The 15,291-nt window shown below is 49.5% G+C and overlaps 1 protein-coding gene across 3 annotated transcripts in view; it reads left to right on the top strand.

The window, feature by feature from the left end:
• Positions 1–15,291, top strand: part of LOC141978902 (uncharacterized) — a 92,460-nt gene that overhangs the window by 61,487 nt on the left and 15,682 nt on the right. For 2 of the 3 annotated variants that reach the window (XM_074941260.1, XM_074941259.1), the window contains exons 1-2: positions 359–421; positions 14,645–14,727. In XM_074941260.1, the coding sequence (XP_074797361.1) occupies positions 14,704–14,727 (24 nt within the window). In that variant the 5' untranslated portion in view covers positions 359–421; positions 14,645–14,703. Of the gene's footprint in view, positions 1–358; positions 422–9,838; positions 9,879–14,644; positions 14,728–15,291 lie in introns of those variants that run through there. The other variant, XM_074941263.1, reaches the window with a different exon arrangement.

Here is a 15,291-nt window from a genome sequence, read left to right as displayed (position 1 = left end):
GGTCGGACGGTTGGTTCGATCCCCAGCGGGCGGGACGCGGGGACACGAGAGTTCGCCTGAGGCGCGGGAAGGCGCCGGCGGGGCCGGGGGGGCGGGGTCAGGCTGACCCCGGGGCCCGCCCTGCCCTGCCCTGCCCTGGGCACGAGGAGGCGGAAGCGGCCTCCGGGGCAGGCTGGGAGATGTAGTGCCTGACTTTCCCGGGAGCGGAAGTGACGTCGGACGGAGAGGCGGAGACGGGCTGGGCTCGCGCGGGGCCGGGGAACGGTTGGAGCCGTTGGAGCTCTGGGCATGCGCAGATCGCGGGGGTGGGCGCGAGACCTTCGTTAACCCCCCCGTGCCCGGCCCGGGCCCCGCTCCCGCCGGAGCCGCCCTGGGGCCGCCCCGGGCTCCGCCCGCCCCGCTGCGGCGCTGCAGCCTCCAGGTACCGGAGCGAGCCCCGGGGCGGGGCCGGGCGGTGACTCTGCCCCGTGTCCGGGGGGGGGACCCGGCCTCCCGCAGCGCCGGGATCTGCCCCCGGGGGGCCGGGCGGGGGGAGACCGGGGAAAATCTCGGCGCAGCCCGGACGTGGCGGGGGGGGAGGAGCCGGGCCCCCCGGGGAGCGGGGAGGGAAAGAGGGGGGGCTGAGATCCCTTCGGATTTACCGCTGCCCCCTCCCCGGCCCCCCCCCGCTCCCGCCCTGCCCCCTTTCTCTCCCCACAGCAGTGAGCAGCAGCCCGGGTGGCCCCCCCCTTCCCCCACCTCCCTGAGACGGGCTCTGCCCCCCCCCGTACCCCGTTTCCTTCGCCCGTGGCCGGTTCAGGTCTCCGGTCTGGGGTGTCCCCTGCCCCCCATTTTCCCTGCTGGTCACATTCCCAGACCCCCCCCCCAGCCAGTGACCTTCTGACCCCAGCCCCCCGGCGTTCCCCGCCCAGGGCTCCCTGCCGGCCCACTGGGGTGTTGATGGAATATCGCTCTGTGATCCCCTCCAATTTCCCCTCTTCTCCCCAGCTGACATCAGGCCCCCCCTTGTGCCAGGTAAAACTGAGACCCGGACCGAGACCACGGCCCCCCTCGTGCCAGGCAGCGCACCACTGCGGCCGCCGGGGTCCCGGGCGCTTCAGAGACCTCCGCGGAGATCTGTGTCCCCCTGGGCCTGGCCCTGCACTGACCCTGACAAAGATCCTTCCCCGCATCTTGCCAGGCGCTGCAGGGACCCCAAAGAAAATCAGGGATCCTGTCAGGCCGGGCTCTGCGCAGACCCTGACCGAGATCGGGGCCCCCTTGGGACAGGGGCCGCGCAGACACCCCGGGTCTCCCCACCTGCCATTCGACACCCGCCGCTGGCCCATGCCGCCGGCTCGGGCGCCCAGGGCTCGGGCGAAGGGGCTGGTTCGTGGCAGGGTAGGGGTCCGGGCTCGGGCTGGAGGCCCCTGCGCGGTGGGAGGGGGCCGGGCCTTGGGCTGCAGCCCAAGCCGGACCATCGACACCCCCATTCCACAGCCCCGCAGCCTGAGCCCTGCGAGCCCCTGTCCACGGGCACGGGGCAGCCGCCGGTGCCCACCTGCAGTGTAGACGTGCCCACAGCGACCGAGGGGCCTTGCCACAAAACCCCAAAGGCTAAATCGGGAAATGGTGGGCGGCTACTCTCCATTTTACAGATGGGGAAACTGATGCTCAGAGAGCTGAAGTAATTTGCTCAATTTTTCTTAGAGCATTTGGGGCAAAAGTGGGAACTGAATCCAGATTGTTTGAATTCTTGCCTCTCCCCTTATCCGCAAGCCCAGTGTGTGTGTGTACAGTGTTGTTTTGGTCTGTCTTTGCATTGCATTGGCTTCCAAGGGAGGTTGGAAATTCCTTCATTGGAGGTTTTTAAGACCAGGTTTAGAGGTACACCAGTCTGGGAGTGTCTAGGGCAGGGGTCTCAAACTCAAATGACCACGAGGGCCACAGGAGGACTAGTGCATTGGCCCGAGGGCTACATCACTGACACCCCCCTCACTGCTCCTGGCCCCGCCCCCATTCCACCCCTTCCATGTGGCCCCACCCCTGCCCCACCTCTTCCAACCCCTTCCCCGAATTTTTTGCTGCTAGGAGTTGCAGACTGACTACATGCCATTGTAGGCAGTCCCATCCTACCACCCCATCCATAAACTTATCAAGTTCAGTCTTGAAGCCAGTTAGGTATTTTGCCCCTACTGCTCCCCTTGGAAGGCTGTTCCAAAACTTCACGCTGATGGTTAGAAACCTTCGCATAATTTGAAGCAAAAACTTATTGACGGCCAATATCCATTTGTTCTAGTGCCAGCATTGGTGCTTAACCTAAATAACTCCTCTCCTTCCCTGGTATTTATCCTTCTGGTATATTTACAGAGAGTGATCATATCTCCCCTCAGCCTTCTTTTGGTTAGGCTAAACGAGACAAGCTCTTTGAGTCTCCACTCATAAGGCAGCTCATAGTTAGCCTCTGATCAACCAATACACCGAGGTCTTTCTCCTCCTCTGTTACTTCCAACTGATTACTCCCCAGCTTATTGCAAAAGTTCTTGTTGTTAGTTCCTAAATGCATAATTTTGCACTATTAATTTTCATCCAATTTCTATTACTCCCGCTTTCAAGGTCATGCAGATCTTCTTGGATGATATTCCTGTCCTCCTCCATGTTGGCAATCCCTCCCAGCTTTGTGTCACACTCCCACTTTCTGTGCCAAGGTCACTAATAAAAATGTGGAATAAGATTGGTCCCAAGACTGATCGCTGAGGAACTCCACTAGTAACTTTCCTTCAGCCTGACAACTCGCCATTCAGTATGACCCCTTGTAGTCTCCCCTGTAACCAATTCCTTACTGACTTTTCAGTTCTCACATTAATCCCCATCTTCTCCAATTTAACAAATAGTTTCCCATGTGGAACTCTATCAAATGCCTTACTGACATCCAGATAGATGAGAGCTACTGCATTTCCTTTGTCCAAGACATTAGTTATCTTCTCACAGAAGGAGATCAGGTTGCTCTGGCAGGATCTACCTTTTGTAACACCGTGTTTTATTTATTTATAGAGCTGAAGGCTGGAAGGAACTGTTAGCATTTGGCTGAGAGTGGCCATGTGGAGGTGTGGGAGGGGATGCAGTGTTGGATTTTGTTTTGTAGGAGTCCATGTCTCTGCTCCCTGTGGCGGTGGTGCCTTCCGTACCAAAGCAGCATGTCAGCAGAGCAGACGCACACACCATAGCTCCATCTGGAACACGCGGCATTCGCTGCCAGACGGGATGGGCGATTTTTCAGGGGCCCACCTTGATATGCCTGGCTTGGGTAGATTCAGTTGGACGGGGGTCTGGGGCTCTGATAGTTTGGGATGTTCCATTTTGCATAGTCAGTTCTTTCCCTTTATTGTTTTACCCCTGCCTGTGCCCGAGACCGCTCTCTTCTTAACTTGCTTTGGTTATTTCAGTTCCAGTTTTTAAATGGGATTGAAGAATTGCAAAGCTGAATGAAAGATAAACCAAACAGAACCATTTGAATTGTGGCACAGACGTGGTAGAAGTACACCTCGTGAGGGTACACTGTAATTACCTGGTTACCTGTAGCATTTTCTGGTGGGGTGGATAAAGCAATGTCAAAGAGCCAAAAGTGCTTTTTAGGGCAAAAGGGCTTGTCAGGTGTTTGCTCTCACCATCTTTTTTTTAAAAGCTATGCACTGCACACAGTCAAGTTAATGAAGGAAAGCACACCAATTATTGCATGCTTTGTGTTGCATTCGCATCTGATTAAGCACCTAATTAAAACTGTACCACTGTAAGTGGAAACACCTCAACACATCTTAGCTCCAATGTGTTTAAATCTGAATTAAAAATTTCTAAATTAAATACATGGCAGGATGGTAAACAGGGAGAAAATACACAGAAGTGCCTCTACCCAGTCCTGTTGACTTCTTGTCCCAACCCCCCATGAGTTCTGGCCTATTGGTCAACTGAGCTCCCAGTCCCACATCAGCTGTGCCCTCTCCTAGCCTAACCCGTTTCTACTGCAGTTCTTCGTCCCCCTCGTCCAGGCAGGGGGTTGGCGCTGCAGCCACTAAGGCACCTGCGTTAATCACTCTCTCACATACTGGGGGGATTTAGATTTCAGGGAACAATTTATCAGAGTTACTGACTCTGGGAGGTGGGAGAGAGGAGAGACTGAGGGAGTTTGCTCCCCGCACTCGGCAGGGCCATGTTCAACCCTGGTAGTCTCCATGTTACCTCATCCTCCACCCTCCCCCATGTGTCTCTGCTCATGTGTCAGAGTGTCCCCTTCTGATCATAATGCCACTGGCCTCAGCAGAGCTCCCAGACAGGAGCTACATCATGATGGGGTTACAGTACTGAGAGTAAAATACATCCCAGGGAGGGTGTAATTATCCTCAAAGCAACCATTACAATACAGGAATTGAAAGAATTAAAGTACTTTATTACTTAAAAGTACTCTTGAAAGGATTGGATTTTTATGAATAAATTGCAGTAAGTGTTCATTTCACTGTACAGGTAAAATATAGAAATGCTTCTGGAGAAAGTTGAGTTTGATTTATGGATATTTACACTATATATTTTGCATGTGAGATTGACAATTTGTGTTTGAACGGTTATAAAAATTGTTGGCTGATGACCCCTATAACTTCCCACAGCTCTGAACATTGAAATTGTAAACATTAAAAAAAGCTTAAAAATAAATATCGATATCATCTGTTGAATTTAAAAGAAAGAAATAAACAGAATGAATTTTGCCAAACCCACTTAACAGCAATCGCGATATGCTACTCAGGTACCCAACCTTAATTCTGCCCTGTAGTGACACCAGGTAATCTCCATAGGGCTAGGAATAAGGCATTTTACTGTATAAAGTGCCAGATTAGATTATACCGATTTGTTAAGACACATGAGATCTTTCCCTAAGGGTGTCCGCTTTACTGGGTTGTTTCTTTTATTGGTAATTCCCAGAAGTGAATAGATAAATAACATTCTATCGGTTATGAAGTGCCCATTTCAGATTTCTGGGGAGTGTCTATAATTTTGCACGAGGGGCCAGGTCCTTGGGGAGACGGAGCCTTGGTTTCATTTTAACTTGTGCATACTCAGCAGCTTCTGGAATTTGGTGCAAAGTCAAAATTTCTTTTTTTTTTTTTTTTTGGCATGCAGAAGATCCATTCTGCCCGCGAAGTGCTGCAGTTCTGCCTTTCACCCACCAGAGGCCCCTGTGGCACCAGAACGGCTGCGGCCAGCTGGGTTCATCTTGGTGGGAAATTGTTGCCCTGAGCTACACCCCAAATGGGAAGAGAGTTAGTGGGTGCAACTTGGGAGAGTCCTGAGACACGGCTGCCCCTGGGGGTGGAGAGAGGGTGGTCATTCTCTACTCGCAAGAGGGTGTGGAAGGGGCACAGGAGGAGCAAATGTCCCCCATGGAGACTGCCCAGCCCCAGCTGCTTCTGCCCCCACCCTACCCCAAACCTCTTCACCCCTCCAACTATCAGCTGCCAGTCTTCCCGTGCTGCTACCCCTTCCTGACTGGCAGAGAAACTCTAAACTCTATCCCCTTCTCTTGGCCTCTGAAAGTTGCCTTGCCCAGGGCTTTGCTGCCTGTGTGAATGGCAGGTAGGGATGGGGAACCATCACTTTCTGGGTATTTACTGAACATTCATCTAGTCACTGATGCCTTCATTAATGCAGAGGTAAGGTTGCCCCGCAGTATGTTGGGCCCTGCCAGAATGTCAAGTTCAGCAAAAGTCAAACCTCCAAAAACTAGGAAATACAGAGCTAATGTGCATGCCAATGCAACCTTAACTCTGCCCCCTGGAGCTGCCAACAGCCACTGGGCGTTCTCTGCCTGCACTCCAGCTCCACTCACAGTGTTAGGTGTGGCTGCACTGAATGGTAGAGGCACTAGTTAGAGCAACTTGGTGGAAGTGAGATTGTGATATGAGGAGATCTGGGTCTGAGTCCCCCCCATGTGTGCGATGAAAGGAAAGAGGTGCATGTGTACCTTGAGCTTCCAGTCTGTATCCAGTCTGCACTGAGCTGGGCATGTTGCAGGAAACGGGACTGTTTGCCATGGGAATGGTCAGCAGTGAGGTGGGATCTGAGAGCACTCTGTGTGCTTAACCATGGGTGAGTGAATTAGAATGTCAGCTGGAACTTCTGTGAGTAAGGATGAGAGTTGTAAAAAGGGGTGAAGAGGTGTTCAATTGACCAAGTGTGCGGCTGTTTCTGGGGAGCAGGCTCAGTGTCTGAGTGTAGAACAGATGTCAGTAGCTCCTGTACAGTGTAGCTCATCTAAAACCAAATTCCGTCTTAGCAAAGATAAAGTGCTTTATTGTGTGCCCTGGTTGTCGTTTTCCCTAGTATTTTGGTGATAGGCACTATTTCAAAAGGCCGGGTGCACATAGGTGTGTTGTAGGAGTAAAGAAAGGGTCATGTGGGTCAGAGCTCTCTTTTGGAGGGGCAAAGACAGCTCCGGGGAACCTTAAATCCTGCGTTCATAAAGTTTTTTGTAAGTGAATTTCCTAGCTCTTTGCACAGAGCGATGTTGGCAGGAGGAGTTAGCAGCCCTATAGGGAGTTGTGGGTCTCGCACAAGTTTTCAATCGGAGGCACAGAGAAGTTCAGTGACTTACCCAAGGTCACCCAGCAGGCCCATGGCAGAGCCAGGAATATTCCCCATCCAGTGCTCTCTCCACGTAGCTGCTGGGTGATTCTGAAGTGCAGCTCCCTTCTGCACTTTTATTTGTTATGGTGGAATGGGAATAATGGTCATGCTTTCAAATGTCTCTCTCCTTCTCCACCTTCTTCTTCTGCCACCATTTCCAGCTCCGTCTCCCCTTCTTTCAAGTGTTTGTCATGGGCAGTTGGTAACAGAGCCAGTGAAATATGCCAGGAAAAATCTGATGGGGAAGGTATAATGTGGCACTCCCGCTATTTTCCACTGTTAGAATTATAGTGCAAACACAAAACAGTGAATCCTCTGCAGTTCTAGACCAAAATATTTTCCCCCTAGTATCAGCAGGGAAAGATGAGGAGCTTGCTTTTGGCCATGTTGCGTTTCAGTAGACAGCTGGTGGACATCTGCCGCAGGTGTTAGAAAGACTGGGCTAAGATTTAGTTTGATTGGAGGGAGACAGATCCAGAGCAGAGAGGTAAAGAGGGCTGAGGGATTCTGCATTAGCAGATCTTAATGCACAATCTGATTTGTGTTGGTGGGTTTTTTTTAATTGTAAAGCATTTAGGCTGCTTTTATAGATAGGTGTTAATCATCTGTCCTCTTCCTAGAGTTCTGAGGAGTTTATGTGAGTATTTTTAAAGAGTGCAGATGGCAGATTAGGTTGCAGTGAGGTCTTCATAAGCGCAGGATCAGGCTCTAAACTGCTGTCAAGTCCACACAGTGAACAAACTGAAAAAACACTTTGACTTTTCTGTTTTAGTGATCTTATGGGTAAATTACAGCAAACCAAGGTTAAAAGAAATAGATCTGTGATTTCATTTTGATTGGTGTGGCTTAAAGAAACTGCTTTATGCTATTTACTCTCTCTTAGATTCTGATCCTGCAAATAGTTATGCCTCTGGAGGGCATCCATTCATAGGCATTTGCAGGATTGGGGCTTTACTGAATGAATGCTGGAGCAAAACCAGGTGGCTAGGCCTAGCTCATGACATTGGCATTGTTACATTTCAAACAAAGTTTCCATAGGTGTTAATGGATTAAAGTAAGAAACACAAGGATTCTATTAACAACATAATTCTTTTGGAGTATTGTAGGTATCTGAAAACTGTGATCTTAATGATTTTTTTAAAAAATCTCCTGTGTTACTAATCAATAGATGGTAAATAGTTAAAACTGGAAGAACTTTACCATGGATTCTGTTTATTTGTTTGGCCTTTCAATTGGAGTTGGATTCCAGACAAGTGATTTCCATTAAGTTTTAGAATTTGTTTGGGGAGAGGTATTGCAAACCATTAAGGCCAGATCTTTGCTATCTGGTACAGTTACGGCTCTTCAGAGTACTCCCATTGACTCAGAAGTAGCAAGGACTAGGTGTGGTGTTAGGTTTTTTGTAGGATGAAGAGCTTATTTGCAAAGTCTTTGAAGCAGGGCTCTGTGTGCAAACTCCAAAACCATGTATCAGTGTGCTCCAGGGCTTCTACTCTGAGTTTTTGAGTTGGTGAGACACACACACAATGTGACAACAGGAGAACTTTGCCTGTTTCTACAGGGCTCTGTTGCACTTGCACAGTGTGGGTCCAAAACACTCATTTAAAATACCCATCACCAACCAGTTGATGTTTTACTTCCCTTCCTATTTTCAGTGTTCTCACTTGTTTGTCTGTGGTTTTGTTTGCTGTCTGTGTTGCTTTATTCCTTATTTTTCCTGTTCTATGTGTGTGAAGTATTTCATCAAATTAAGAATTGACATCCCATAGAAATGGTATAAGCCTGAGTGAATACCTTTTACTCTCCTTTCCAGTATCAGAAAGTATTATATTAATATTTGCTCTGAGAGCTTGACTATTTCTAGTTGACTCCTAGATTTGTTTAGCATCTTAAAGCTGAGCTGTGTGCATGCAAGAGGGATAGTTTTGTGAACTGCAAAAGTCCGTAGCATGCTAGTGTTTTGGCAGATGCTTCATTTTTTGAGAGCAGCTTTCCCTGAAGATTTAGTGGTCTATGGGAGGAGGAGGTTATTAAATTGGGCCTCTGGTGCATATTTTTAATGCTTTTACTTAATGCCCATGACTTTGTTTTATTTCTATAGCTGTTTTCACTATGCCACATTTTGGTGTGTTTACTAGCTTGTGTTGTTAGAAAGGATGATAAAATACATCTACTCCAACGGCAGTGTCCATTTTCTTTTTATTTGATTTCATATTAAATGCACATCTTAAGCAGTGCACCTTATTAATTATCCCTTGTTTTAATATTCTTTCTTCTTCTTCCATACCTATGAACTGTTTACAATATATATATTATATCTAGGGTTTTTGTTCGTACCGGTAGCACACATCCACACATTACCTCAATATTGGTGGACCACATAACAAAATTCATTCTGCACATGGATGGAAATAATTAGAGGGAACATGGGTGACGACTCCCTCTTGGGTGGATGGGCCAATCCTGGTGCCCATTACTGCTCGGTGATTGATTTTCCATTCCAAGTCCATAAAGTAGATTTTCAATATAAATGCTTTGTTCCTTACGTACGACACATACGTTGATGTCTCAGTCATTATGAGTCTTGACCAGTTATGAGCTTTTTGTAGGTGCCTCTGTCACGGAGTCACCAGGTCAATGCTCTGGAACTACTCTGTAGGAAGCCAGTCAGGACTCTGCGGGAGCCTCCTCTCTCTGAGCAGACTGTCTCCAGGGCAGAAGCTTATGCAGCTTTGACCTTCCTGGGTCTGATCTCGGAGCATTCAGCATCCCCTTCCACACTGGGTGCTTCCTGCAGCGACTCTGCTGGGACGGGGCTCCTGGGGAAGCCAGAGGGCCCTGCACCCCAACTCCGCAATCAGACATTACTCTCAGCCAGCCAGTAAAACAGAAGGTTTATTAGGCGACAGGAATACAGCATAGAACAGAGCTTGCTATCACAGAAATCAGTGACTTTCAGCCAAGTCCATCTTGGGAGTCCTGGGCCAGATGTCCTGGACTCTCCCTCTTTGAGTCCCCCCCATGCAAACTGCCCGCTTCCAGCGACCCGACCTCTGACACCCCCCTGTTGCTCCTCCTCTGTCTCTTTATCTCTCTTCCCAGGCAAAAGGTATCACCTGGTTGCACCCCTCTCCTGGGTCTCAGGTTACATAAATGTAGGCTGCTGGGAAGCTTCACCTGTCCCAAGGGCCTCGGCAAAAATCACACACCCAATTCCCACCACCGAAGTATTGTTGCAGTAGACTGGGAAACTGAGGTACACACGGTGTTCGTATAGGGGAGTAAGACGCACATGCAGCCTAACAAGATGAATAAACCCCCACTTGGTCACAGCCTCACGTGATCTCCCCTATGGATAAATACCCTCCAAGAGATGTGTTTGATGTGATGGGTTTGTCAGGTCTCAGGTGAGAGCTGCTGGCAAAGACCAAGTGACCCTTTGCCACAGGATCTCTGTGTCACTGTCTGACGCCCGTAGGCCAGGGAGAGGACAACTTTCTGCCAATGGCCTTCAGGACGGGTGCTGAGTTCACTGCAGTGCCCCTCGTCCCCTCTACATTTCCGTTCTCGGTGTGCTCTCTGGGACGCTGCTCTGCTTCCTTCTCCCCAAGCCACCCCGTATCTACTCCATGTGCCAGGCTTCTGGCAGCCCGTAGTGAGAGGCCTTCCAGCCCATCAAACTGGTGCCAAACTGCTGGGCCTCAGGCCTTCTGGGGTGCACCTCTGTGAGTCCAATTGACCCCTGCCCCAGGGGTGCTATGGGGCATGCCCTTCTGGTGTGTCATGGCTCAACCCTCTGTCTGAGGCCTCGGAGCACTTTCTTCCTCTCTCGGGGAACCAGGTGAAACAGCAAAAGAGCCGACTGGTGACAAACAAGGGTAAATAAAGGAATGAAAAAAAAGAAACGGAGGGGAAAACGCTGTTTACAGATCCCATCAGGATATGGGCCCCTCTTATTCTGGGGGCTGTGGGAGCGTCTCAGTCCCCTTCAGAGGTTACTGGGGCTCCAGCGCAAGTTTCAGCCTGCTCCCCTTTTGAGCTCCAGGGATTCCCACCCTCCCTTGGTGAAGGCCAGAGCCCCGAATGCTGCCAGCCCTCTCTCTGGGGCTGGAATTGCTCCACAGACTCTTCCCTTCCCAGGGTTCTCCCCCTGTGAGTAGAGTAGGTCTCTCCTGTTAACTCCTGCTCCAGTCCTGGAATCATTTGCAGGTGGGGAGGATTTGGGCCAGTCCAGACTAAAGCAGCAGTTTAGCCCCTTCTGTGCCAGCGTGGGGTTTATATAGCCCTTCACAGGCACCCAGGCCCAGGGAATGGCCCCTTATCAGCCCTATGCCTGATGTGGTGGGGAGACCCACTGGCAGCATTACCTTTGAGGGGGTACTGCTCCCAATCTCTCCCCTCCCCCTTTACTGCCACCACAATGCCTGTCACCTTCACTTCCTGAGGAGTGACCCAAAGAAGGTGTGTTTTGTTATCCCTTTCCCTACTCCCCAGGATCCGTTGTGCACCCTCCCTCCCTCACCTCTGTCTCAGGAGACAAGGCGGGTCATAGGGTGCGGGTGATGCACTATAAGGTGGGTAGAAAGCTGGCTAGATTGTCGGGCTCAACGGGTAGTGATAAATGGCTCCATGTCTAGCTGGCAGCCGGTGTCAAGTGGAGTGCCCCAGGGGTCGGTCCTGGGGCCGGTTTTGTTCAATATCTTCATAAATGATCTGGAGGATGGTGTGGATTGCACTCTCAGCAAATTTGCAGATGATACTAAACTGGGAGGAGTGGTAGATACGCTGGAGGGGAGGGATAGGATACAGAAGGACCTAGACAAATTGGAGGATTGGGCCAAAAGAAATCTGATGAGGTTCAATAAGGATAAGTGCAGGGTCCTGCACTTAGGATGGAAGAATCCAATGCACCGCTACAGACTAGGGACCGAATGGCTAGGCAGCAGTTCTGCGGAAAAGGACCTAGGGGTGACAGTGGACGAGAAGCTGGATATGAGTCAACAGTGTGCCCTTGTTGCCAAGAAGGCCAATGGCATTTTGGGATGTATAAGTAGGGGCATAGCCAGCAGATCGAGGGATGTGATCGTTCCCCTCTATTCGACACTGGTGAGGCCTCATCTGGAGTACTGTGTCCAGTTTTGGGCCCCACACTACAAGAAGGATGTGGATAAATTGGAGAGAGTCCAGCGAAGGGCAACAAAAATGATTAGGGGTCTAGAGCACATGACTTATGAGGAGAGGCTGGGGGAGCTGGGATTGTTTAGTCTGCGGAAGAGAAGAATGAGGGGGGATTTGATAGCTGCTTTCAACTCCCTGAAAGGGGGTTCCAAAGAGGATGGCTCTAGACTGTTCTCAATGGTAGCAGATGACAGAACGAGGAGTAATGGTCTCAAGTTGCAATGGGGGAGGTTTAGATTGGATATTAGGAAAAACTTTTTCACTAAGAGGGTGGTGAAACACTGGAATGCGTTACCTAGGGAGGTGGTAGAATCTCCTTCCTTAGAGGTTTTTAAGGTCAGGCTTGACAAAGCCCTGGCTGGGATGATTTAACTGGGAATTGGTCCTGCTTCGAGCAGGGGGTTGGACTAGATGACCTTCTGGGGTCCCTTCCAACCCTGATATTCTATGATTCTATGATGCTCTGCTGGAGATCCATCATCACTGAGGGAGTGGCAGCCTTGATCCTCCTTGAAGGTTGCCAGGATGCTGATGTGCACTGGAGGAGAACTGGGGCTTGACTGAGTCCATGGACCATTTGGCCCACACGGTGTCACTGTAAAGCCTGCTCTGCATGGCTGCCAATTGCTGCTGGAGGCGTTGCACCCGTAAGTCCCTGTAACGCTGTCTTCAGTGACTCGAGAGCATGAGCACCAGCCTCAGGCAGAGTGGTGTGGAAGAAAAACGCAGTCTTCACTCTTAGGTTGTTTGCAACAAGTCAGAGACCATTTATTCTCAAGCAATTGCAAGGGGGAGGGTGCGCACAGACAGGGATTCCCCCTTCCTTTGCGGGTCTCCGCATGATAAACAATTAGGGCAAGCACTTATACCTTTTGTTACATGCAATAATGATCAACTGCTGCGTCTTGTTTATATGTATTCCTTCCTGATATCTTACTTTTTCTCAGCAGTTCCTCCTACAGTCTTTGTTCCATTCTTATCCAACACAAGGTCAAAACAGCATCTCTCACAGTTTTCCCACTCGTCCAGGCCCTACCTTAAAGTCTTGTGTTCTTAGAGTTAGAGTTAGCCTGACTCTTGCTCTATTCCTAAGAAAATTAAGATGTCTGCGTTCAAATTCCCTTTATCCCTTTTTCCACTTTCACACCGGTAAGAAGCAGAGAACAAACCCCAAATTGATTGTGAGGTCGATATGTAGATTTCACCAGCCAAGTATCCAGTGTGAAGGCTTCAGACGCTGTAACAGCATTAACATGGAATCACAGACAGTCCCCTTGGGTCATCCCGTAGATCTCACCACATAGGGGAGCTCACCTTTGTGACAGATGGTCCCTTACACCGGGGGTTCTCCAATTTTTTCTTTCTGAGGCCCCTCTAACATGCTATAAAAACTCCACGGCCCACGTGGGCCACAATAACTGGTTTTCTACATATAAAAGCCAGGGCTGGTGTTAGAGGGTAGCAAGGAGGGCAACTGCCTGGGGCCCCCACAAAGCGACATTGCTTAGGCTTTGGCTTCAGCCCTGGGAGGTGGGGCTCAGGGCCCTGAACTTCAGCCCCATGCACTGAGACTTCAGCTTTCTGCCCTGGGCCTCGGTGAGTCTAGTGCTGGCCTTGTTTGGCAGCCCCTCTAAGACAGCTGCCTTGGGGACTATGACAGGGAGAATCTCCCAAAGTGACTCCTTTAATTCTGCTGTTCTCTGGCCTTTGGTTTACAGAGTAATAGAACTGGAAGGGACCTCAAGAAGTCACTCAAGTCCAGTCCCCTTCACTCAAGGCAGGACTAAGTATTATCTTACCATCCCTGAGAGGTGTTTCTGCAGCCTGCACTTAAAAATCCCCAATGATGGAGATTCCACAACCTCCCTTGGCAATTTATTCCAGTGCTAAACCACTCAGACGGTTAGGAAGTTTTTCCTAATGTCCAAGCTAAACCTCCCTTCTTACAATTTAAGCCCATTGCTTCTTGTCCTATCCTCAGAGGTTAAGAACAAATTTTCTCTCTCCTCCTTGTAACAACTTTATATGTACTTGAAAACTGTGATCATGTCCCCTCTCAGTCTTCTCTTTTCCAGACTAAACAAACCCAATTTTTTTCAATCTTCCCTTTCTAGACCTTTAATCATTTTTTGTTGCTCTTCTCTGGACTTTCTCCAATTTCTCCACATCTTTCCTGAAATGTGGTGCCCAGAACTGGACACACTACTCCAGTTGAGGCCTAATCCGCGCAGAGTAGAGCGGAAGAATTACTTCTCGTGTCTTGCTTACAATACACTTGCTAATACATCCCAGAATGATACTTGCTTTTTTAGTTTAACGCTGTTGACTCTCATTTAGCTTGTAATCCACTATGACCCCCAGATCTCTTTCTGCAGTACTCCTGCCTAGGCAGTCATTTCCCATTTTGTATGTGTTTTGTTCCTAAGTGATTTGTTCCTAAGTGAAGTACTTTGGATTTGTCCTTATTGAATTTCATTCTATTGACTTCAGACCATTTCTCCAGTTTGTCCAGATCATTTTGAATTTTAATTCTATCCTCCAAAGCACTTGCAACTCCTCCCACCTTGGTATCATCTGCAAACTTGATAAGTGTAACAGAGAGACTCTGATACTGGGAGGGTTTCACCATGTCTCAGAGGGTTACACCCTGGTGGGAGTGGGCTAAGCCTGTACTGGAATAAGGTCGCTCTTTGCTTCACAGTGTGGCAGAACCTAGAATGTCCATTAGCAGGGAATAATCCTGGGGGGAATTGACTTGTGGAATGGACAAAAACCCTGTCTGATTTCTCTCACGTTGCTCTTCTCGCCCTGGCAGGCTACAGAATAACGTCCACATTTTGCTCCAGATCATCCCATCCTCCCAGGGGGAAGGAAATGGCTGCAATGGAGCCGGCTCAGGTAAGGGAGTATCAGGGAGCTGGTGGTGGGTTCTGCTTGGAGGGAGAGGAGCAGTAAATGCATAGGAGGGTGGGAGCTGCTACAAGTTGTGGGAGCCAGGAACTATCTAGTGTGGAGAAAGGGAGGGGACAGGATGTGACAAACCTGCTGAGAACTGTGTACTCTAGGGTGTGATGGGTTGTCACCCCGGGGTGTAGTCTGGGGGGCTTCTGGGAACCGCTGTGCCCTCTAACCCTCAAGCTGGCCTGGCCCTTCTCACACTGCTTTGCTTGAGATTCAGCCAGTCCTAATTAAAACCACATTAACAGTCCACCACACTCCTCTGCCAGGTCTTTCAAAACTCTTGTTATCTGGACCCGCTGATTTAAACATGTCTAACTTTAATAGCTGCTGTTTAACATCCTCGTGAGTTCTTCTTGGAATAGAAAGACTGTCAGCATCAACATCTTATGATATGAGTACATCATCTGTTTTTCTCCAAATCCAGGAGAGAAATTGTTATTGAACACTTTTACCTCTTCTGCATTATTTTTTATAATTCTGCCATTTCCAGCTAATAATTTA

This window comes from Natator depressus, chromosome 28 (assembly GCF_965152275.1).
Source record: "Natator depressus isolate rNatDep1 chromosome 28, rNatDep2.hap1, whole genome shotgun sequence".
In the NCBI taxonomy this organism is placed as follows: domain Eukaryota; kingdom Metazoa; phylum Chordata; order Testudines; family Cheloniidae; genus Natator; species Natator depressus.
The sequence above is the reverse complement of the archived record's forward strand: the minus strand, read 5'-3'. Positions and strand labels throughout refer to the sequence as shown.